The 9142-nt window shown below is 39.3% G+C and overlaps 1 protein-coding gene across 1 annotated transcript; it reads left to right on the top strand.

Annotated features, from left to right (window-relative positions):
- Positions 1-3853: 3853 nt before the first annotated feature.
- On the top strand, positions 3854-5296 carry LOC116259901 (uncharacterized). The gene has a single exon (XM_031637889.2). It carries the CDS (start codon positions 4206-4208, stop codon positions 5124-5126), a length of 921 nt encoding a protein of 306 aa, XP_031493749.1. The 5' UTR covers positions 3854-4205; the 3' UTR covers positions 5127-5296.
- Positions 5297-9142: the final 3846 nt, after the last annotated feature.

The raw sequence follows: 9142 nt of genomic DNA, 5'->3' as shown, positions 1-9142 counted from the left end.
GCTGCAATCTGGTTCATCTAACTCCGAGATTTCAAGCGGGCTGGATGTATCAAACATGAACCTGGAGTTGTCTGTTATTTGACTTGAAGCTGACAGTTTGAGGCAATCCATTGCCTAATTTCTCTCGTGAAAATCTTCCCAAGACTAAATATGTTGAGATATTTGTTTTATTTGTGTTAGTCGTGTGGAATAACTTTGGCCTAAAATTTGATGTATTCTTCTAGTGTGGTTTGATGCTAACACAAACATGGAGACAGTTTGGCTGGCTTCTTTTATTTGCCGCGACACACAGAGCCAGCAAGACGATATATTCTGGAGTTGCCGACTTTTACTCGGAAACTGTCTCAGGCCATTGACAAGGATTATCTTCGATAGCAGTCCAAGCTTTAAAGACACTGCCCAGCGGAGCGCAACATTTCAAAGGAACTCCCGAAGAAGCCTGTTAAAATGTCCAAGTGTTACTACTCTTTTGAATTGATTTTGATGTCAGAATGGCCTGTTCATTACCACAGATTGGTCTCTGATAGAAACTCAAACGTGAAAGAAAGCGTCAAAAAGTGTAATTTCTCTAGAACTACAGTAGAACTGTTTTTACTGCAACCACGTCATTTAGGAATGGCTTGGAGGAGACCCAAGTGAAGTTGAGCACGCTCTATAGTACTTTACTTGAAGAAGGAGATGCTTGGGTAACCTCAAACTGTCTCAAAGCTGAAGCTGCACTCGGTTCAGGAAAAGAACGATTTTGCAAGTCAAGCAACGAGTGCATCTGCTATTTCTTTGCACTTGAATGTGAACTCTGGTGCTTTGAAAGTGGGACCATTTTCCTGATGGTTCGGATTTCAACAAACACTTTGGAGCTGTACAATCAATAAGATTTGCCTGGACTTTTATTAGATGGAGGAAGAGGGCATAGGTTTTCAAATGGATTGGATCTCTTTTTAGCTGTACCAGATCCATTTAGAACCAGACTTATATACATATCTGTGTGTCTGTGTGTGTGGCAGGTTGATGCATTTAGTTGGGCTCGTTTATGTGTCAAAATAGCAGTCAACGTTCAAATTTCATGGAGGTGGTAGTACATGTTAAAGACAAAAAAAGTGTATAGCTGTACCAGATCCAACCCGTTTGTGTGGGAGTAAGCATCCCAAGTCTCGTCAAACCTACCAAAGTTTGTTCACCATATGTGCTGTAGCCTAGGAGTTAGTTGACTCATCAATTGGCTTATTCAGTGAACACATTGTGGAAGCTCACCTAACAGTGAGATCAGAGATCAGAACCACCTGAACCATCTGGCTTCTGTAGGCGTTCATGCCACAAATTTAGAAAAAAGGACTTTGACCCTATCACCGCTAGGGCGCGGATCGGACGTCTTGTAAGAGACTTATATTTTCAAGAATTTTTTCTGTACATTGTCATTATCAATCACGATCATTCTTCCCACCCAAGTCCTAAGCTCGGAAAACTAACCTCTTCGATGTATCCCTTCTCCATGGCCGAACTTCTTTTTTAATGGGTGTTAAAATCAAATCATGACCGGTTTTCTTAGACAGGTTGTCTCATAACACTGCGGTCAATGGACGCTCTCAATGTGACAGTCTAATTTTCACGGACATCGAAACTGGTGCATATACGAAGCACCAGCATACGTTAAAGTTCGTGCAAAATTAGATGTATACATGTACACGCACGTAAAGAAATGCCTTGTTTGCTTCGTCTAAAAACATGACTATGTTCATCATTGTCTTTTGGCAGCAAATGATCATCCCTCGTTTGAATAAGTTCGACTTATAAACTTGAGTTTAAGATTTTTAATGAGCCCGCTGATCTTTCAACTGCTAAAGACACATTTAGGCCCAGAAATTGTTTAACTTGACATTTTTTTTTCTCCTGAACAATGACAATATCATCATAAAAGTTCACACTGAGTTGCTACCTGACACCAACACAATCACGATTCTGGAAGAAAAAAGATAGGAAACCTTTGACCTTTTTTTTAAAACAGAAGAACAGTGTGTTGTTAACCTCTCACTCATCTAAAACTAACATCTGAACATGTACGTTCAACATGTAAGTTTAAAAGTTTGAGGACGTGTTTATATCCATCTGAAAGGGAGTCCAACATTTTCACGTAAGAGGAAGGAAGTGAGAAAGGCTTGTGAACGTGTGCGCACACCAAACGCCAAGAAGTGTCCACACCGGCCTCTCCCTCCCCAATGGGGGAGGAAAGCTGTGGCGTACGAATCACATAATAGAATATATAAATATAATATGATCCAAGTGAACGTGAGACATGAACGTGAGACTCCCAAAACACTTTAAAATATCTCCTCTTAACTGTTGCCCACTAAAGATGAGTTCTCATTTAAGAGGCCGCCTGTCTCCTAAACAAAGTTGATGGGTAGAGATAAAGTAGAGAGAGAAAGTGACACGTGGCAGCATGTGAAAAGCGATGCCGTGGGAGGACCAATGCTAATAACAAAGAATTTTGTTACTCTCTCTCTCTCTTTCTCTTTCTAGAAAGTCGACGGCCTGAGTCCCACCGCCTCCCTTCTGTAGGCTTCCTGCTGTCTCCCAATGATCTTAGCCAAAAGGCCGATAAAGGAATATCCAATGTTAAGTTAAAACAGCGAGAAACTAAAAGGCCGAGACAGGTATATTCTGCAACACTAAACTTGTGGAAGAAGAAAGAAAGAAGAAGGAAAAAGGAAAAGATAAAATTTATGTAGTTAAAAAGATCCTGTTTATACTTTATACTACCTTTATTTTCTACATCTCTCTTATTGATTTGTTTTGCTTCCCTTGATAAAACTTTTAAACTGGTAAGTGAAAAAGACCATACTCCTTGTATATGATTATTTCACGAAAAAAATTGCCAAGAATTATCTGTGTAGATATACAATATATCATAAAAACGGCGAGTGCACCGGAAATAAGCCACCGGAAAATCCTAAAAGTGATGCTTGGGAGATCATGAGATATAATCATAATGACTGGAATTTAGGGGAGCAAGATTAAAGTAGTGGCTTTTCGTGTTTACCCAAATTGGGCAGGGGTATTGACTGTCCTTAAAATAAAGCTGCTTTAAAAAGAGCCAATTGGGAAGGGCTCATTGGCCCAAGAGATTTTCTTTTTTTTTTTTTAGAAAGAAAATTCTAATTCCTTTTGACAATTTCATCCTTTTTAGCAAGAAAATGCGTCTCAATCTACTCTTTTCAAACAAATCATCATTTATTTAGTTCAATCACAATAGGAAGATGATCACAATTGCATGATCAACAAAATAGAGAATGTATCATTTTGAAAGAAAAAAAACCTCGGCCGTGTTTGGATGACATTCCCAAGAACATTTTGGAAGCAAAAAAAAAACAAAAAAAACAGCCATTTTTTGAAATGTTTGTATGAAACCAAAACCAAGTTTTCTCAACAATCATTTTTGAAAAAAAAATCTGGTTTTTAAAAGGGATTGAATAACCTGGTTCTCCGGGTTATTTTAAGAAATTGAGGTTCAAGTATGCCATCCAAACATGTAAACAGATTCTTAAAAAATGATTAAAAACCATTTTTTTCATGAAACCAATCTTTTAAAAAGTATATATATATTTTTAGGAAGGTGCCATCCAAACACGCCTAGGCTTTTACGTTTAGCTTAAGGGTCCATACTTAAATAAAAAATAAAAGTCAGAAACTTTAATATTTGGGATTAGAAAGCAAGAGCGTCTAGAAGCATATGGGCTTGCAAGCTATGGACAAATACAGTTCTCTATTTTAATGTGAGACCCACATAGCGTTCCCGGTTTGGGAAAGGAGAGGCACTTAATCCCAGGTGTGCCGCTTTCTCTTGTACGTGTCAATTGTCAACTGCTCCTCCGCCTCCTTCCCTTCCAAGTTCTGAACATTTCCGGTCTCCTTCCGAAGTGGACAAACGCGTGATCGACCTTCCCCTCCCTTCTCTCTCTCTCTCCCACCTTTCCTCTCACCAATAAAAGCCCCCTTCCCCTTCTTATTTAAGACCAGAGAGGAGGAAGCCCACCATCTCTCCCTCTTTTAGTACATATTTCTCATCTGTTTCTTAGCTTTTCGTTCTTGGGGCTGATTGTTCTGTCTATTCTGAGGCGGGAAGTCGATTTTCTGGCGATACCCAAGTGGCCGGAACCGCGGGATTGTCGACTTTGGAGAGTTTTTTCTGGTACCCATTTGGTTTTCTGATGCAGAGCGCGGTGATTTCCCTGTCTCCGAGCTTCGGCGGCCACTCCGGCCGGTTTCTGGACGTCTCCGCGGATTTGATCGCCGCCCACCCTCTTCCTGAGGACGAGGACGTCTACGACCTTCCTCAGGAGGAGGAGGAGGAGGAGGAGGAGGCCTACAACGGTTGCGATCGGTGCGGAGGAAACGCTGAGGAGGACGAAGAAGATGACGATGACTTCGAATTTGGGGGGCTTGTTTCCTCAGCCGACGACTTCGACGCCATCTCCGCCGATGAGCTCTTCGCCAACGGCCGGATGCGGCCGCTCTTCGAGGTCTTCCAGTCGTGGCCGGCCGGTTCGATCCCTGTTCCTTCGTCCGCTGCTCAGTCCGACCTTTCTTCTTCTTCTTCATCTTCCGCTTGCTCTTCGTCGTCCACTTCGACTCGTCTGCCTCTGAAAACGCTCTTCCTGGAGGACCGGGCGGTGCCGGAGGCCGACGAGCTCACCGGCGTCCCTGAGGGTACCTACTGCGTGTGGTCGCCGAGAAAGCCCCAGCCAGAGACGTGCAAGAAGAGCAACTCCACCAGCAACTCCTCCCGCAGGTGGCGGCTCCGCGACATCCTCCACCGAAGCAACAGCGACGGGAAGGACATGTTCGTCTTCCTCGCGCCGCCCCCAAAGAAGAACAAGGACCGACAAGCACCTGAATCACGCCCCCGGAGACCTCCGGCCTCGCCGGAGAGGGTGGAGCCGCAGAAGAAGATGGAGAAGGACAAAAACATGGCCGACAGGAAAACCAACCAAAAGAAGGGGGGCTTCCCGGCTGATGTCCGGTACGTGAAGTCCCGGGAGGGAGACCGGCGGCGGTCGTATCTGCCGTACAGGCAGGACCTGGTCGGCATCTTCGGCAATCTGAATCTTCATCACCACCAGCATCATTGATCTTCCCTGTTCTTTTTTTTCTTCCCCTTTTCTCGCAAAATGAGGAATTAAAATTACTAAAAATGAAATATGTGAGATTTTATCTTCTTTTTTTATTTCTTTTTCTTTTAATATCATGTAAAGGAGAATTCTTTAAGGTGGTACGACTCTGAGTACAGTCTTGATGTTCACATTGTACATATTCCTTTTTACTTTCGGTGTATTGCGGTTTTTGGAGGTATTGGACTAATTCTTCCGGCGACCTTTTTGGTTTTCCGGTGACCGGATTTCCCTATAGATGCTTGTCTTTTGCGTGTGAACATGAGAATGTTGGAAGCTTGGACGATAAGGCAGTGAGGGCGGGAGACAAGATTATTTTTTGGCAGGTTGTTGAAATAATTAATTTTAATTTCATTATTATTTTTTTAATTAGATTAGGTTTTAGGAGTACAATGGAGCCGAATCTTCTTTGAGTGGATTGGCTTATGCTTTGTGAGAATATACTTCTTTTTCTTCAGTTCTACAACTGATTTATTTTAAGCAGTTGACAATTTCAGCTTTAGTTATGAAATTCATTCTTTATATTCCTATTTTTATGCCAATTTCATTTTTCTATTATTTTAACTACGTAAGGATATATGTCATGAGGAGGATGTCATTTTAATCGTTTTAATTTTCATGAAAAAACATTTGTACTACTAACAAGACAGGAATCCACTTTTTTTTTTTTTAAATGTAATCCCAGTGATTTGTGGTCACTAGAAACTTAAAAAATCTTTCATTTGATTTTAGATTCATGGTTTTTCACATGTAAGGTGGATTGATTTAAGATTTTTACAAACTAATGCAGTCTTGGATCTAAGATGTGAATTGTCAAGTCCAATTTAATTAAATTTTATCCAATACTCCTCTCTTTGAAATTATCTTTTCAAAGAAATATTACATCGTAAAGAATTAATTTTACACTCTTAATTTAATAAGTGAAGAGGCAATCATAAACCAAGTTTTTGTCTTGTTGGCAACATTAATGTGGTAAATATCGGCATCGGCGCCACACCATTTTTCTACAAAAACATCGAATCAAACAACATTCGACCATGAATTGGCAAATTTTAAAACATTTTATTAAATTTAAAATTCCAATATTTTCTTGAAAACGGGAACACAACACCAAGTTTCATTTACGGAAATTGTTGAAATTTGCGAGCTTTGGAAAGGCAATAAAAAAAAGAAACGTTAAGTTTCCATTCTGCCCAAAGGAAGGAAGCACGTACATGTCAATTGCCGACAAAGGGGAGCACGAGTTTGTGAAAAAAATAAAATCCAGAATATAATATAATAATATGTTGACCACAAAAAAGTTGAATTCAAAATTCGTTGCATAAAAAGTAAACACGGTTTCGTGCGAGAGGTTCCAGAAGTAAACATGTTGACCTGATCTACCCCTGTCTTTTCGGAAAATTACGTTGACCTTTCTTCGGTCGATCTTTCTTAATCACCTAATTAACCACGAGACAAAGATACGCTTTCCCGACGTTTTACGATAGTCGCATATTGCTTTAACATGTAGTAAAAAATTCATTAATCTTTAGGACTTATATACAAAACAATATACTACTGTGCTCGTTACCAAATGCTTAAAATGGGGCAATTTTAGAGTGTTGCATCAATTTTTAGTTAATTTTTTAAATTATTATTTACAATTAAATTTTTTATGTTTTATTTATTTTTTTAAAAATAATCTTCTAATATTTCGTGCTGATTGATCGAGCTGCGTGGGTGAACCGGCCGATTCACCACATCGGCATAATCGTGTCAACCATTTAATTGTGTCAATTGTGTCGATCAACTCTCAATCATTAGAGAAAATGAGATGTGTGAGCGACAAACAATAAACAAAATAAATCAATACATTTATAGAAGAAAAATACCATGTGTTTTAAGGTGAACAACTCCTTTGGCTCGAGTTGACTCTACTCTGTATATGGATGGGTAATATTTAATTTTTATAAAAATCATGATAAAAACTAAAATATTATAAATTGTGCTACCATGAACAATTAGATCTGATTGGTCGTGTCCAATTGACCTTGTAAATCTCTTCAATGCGAGAACCGTATTCTTTAACAGCAAAGGTGTGACTTATTTAATTTGACTATCTTGTTGGTTCATCGATATATTTAATTGTATAGTTGTAATCCACATGATCAACTTGATAGAAACCAACAACTCCGAAAATCCGTTTTCTTTCGTACAACTACTTGAAATGCTTACAATAATGCAACTACAAAAAATTAAAACTTAGACAATATATATATATATATATATATACATTCATCCCTTTATATATATATATATATAAAGGGATGAATGATGACTCAAGTTAGTGAGCCATCTAATTAATGCCGTCCATCTAAAGCAAATGTATGATTGAGAGAAAAACAAAGACAAAAAAAAGTGTAAACTACAATATATATATATATATATATAATGGGATGAACGATGACTCTGGTTAGCTATAGTCATCGAGCCATCTAATCAAGACTGTCTATCCATGTTTTTTTTTCCAATCATCCACCTGCATTTTAGATGGCTGGGTAACTTTAGATCAATTAAATTTAGCAGTACCTCGTTTATGGCAGATGAGGTTCCATGTAATATATAGTAGTTTGAAGTTGTTTTCCAGCACCATTGGCATGTCCACTCACTGGGTCCCAAGCCAAGCAGCCCTATTCGCACCTTAAGTTGAAATTAATTGACTCCTTAAAGTCAAATATGAGCCCAGTTAGATCCAAAATGCATTTATTGCAACCAAGAATCAAAACCCCTTATATACCATGTGTAACATACCAATTCAGAGCATTTGGTAATAGAAACACTGCATCTCTTGGAACACAATCTTTCGAAAATTCATGGGACACTGCGTTCACTGTTCCTATTACCAAACGCTCTCATAGTCCTAGTGTTTTAGCAAAATCAAATTTTCAGAAAAACAAAAGATGGAATATAAACATTCATTTTTTTTACATAAATGAGTATGCTGCCTGATTTCTTGGCTGTCAAGGCTTTTCATTGAGGCCTATTGAGTATATGACACAGCAAAATTGACCACTCATTTAGGTGATGTCTCTGTCTTGTAGCCACTGAGGCGACGCACTTGCCATTAAAATTTTCTGGTTCGGAATCCTCATTACGAATGAATATCTAGAAGGTTTGATCACATTTGGTCATGTAAATGTCACCTGGTTTCTAGTTACTTAGGGCCCAAGACAACCCCAACCCTCACAGGGTTCCTAGATTCTTGGGTTCCAAGGCAACCCCAACTCACTCGGTCTTCATCCTCACTTGATCAAATCTCATAAGCATTTGGTGATTATAATATGCAATTTTAGACATGGCATGTAACTTGCGGATTAAGTCTATACTTCGAGCAGTGTTTAAACGAAGAACGCAAAGTGATTGTCATGCAGCCATTTATGGATTGATATTCACGAGATCATTGTTCATAAATAACTGGAGATTGAAGAGATACACCTAACGTATATTCATTACTTATAAAGTATACATTGCCAAAATAAACTCTCTCTCTCTCTCTCTCTCTCTCTCTCTCTATATATATATATATATATATATATATTATTGAGTCACTCATGTCTCGTACTCGAACCTGCGTCCAATCATGTCAACACGGGTGCAGCGCCCTTCCGGCTCTATTTTACTGTCCCATCTACGTCGATAGCTCTAACAAGTGGCGGAGCTAGAGATTTGTGGTTGAGGAGCATATAACAAGCAAACCTGGGTCCGTTCTTACGGCTGGATGTAGGTCCACTTTATTGAAAGCCGCCGACACCAGCCCACTGTGGCTCGGCCACTAGTGTCTCTTTCTCTTCTGCCCAACTGACAATTTAATCTCACATTCGGTGTGCTTGACTACTTGGTTTGAGTAGTAAATTCTCTATCTAGTTGAAACTCACATTCATTACAAACAGACAAACTCAAACGATATCATATTCATACCAAAAAACCTAACAGTTGAG

This window comes from Nymphaea colorata, chromosome 9 (assembly GCF_008831285.2).
Source record: "Nymphaea colorata isolate Beijing-Zhang1983 chromosome 9, ASM883128v2, whole genome shotgun sequence".
Lineage (NCBI taxonomy): Eukaryota > Viridiplantae > Streptophyta > Magnoliopsida > Nymphaeales > Nymphaeaceae > Nymphaea > Nymphaea colorata.
Note: the sequence above shows the minus strand (reverse complement) of the source record. Positions and strands in the feature narration are given on the sequence as shown.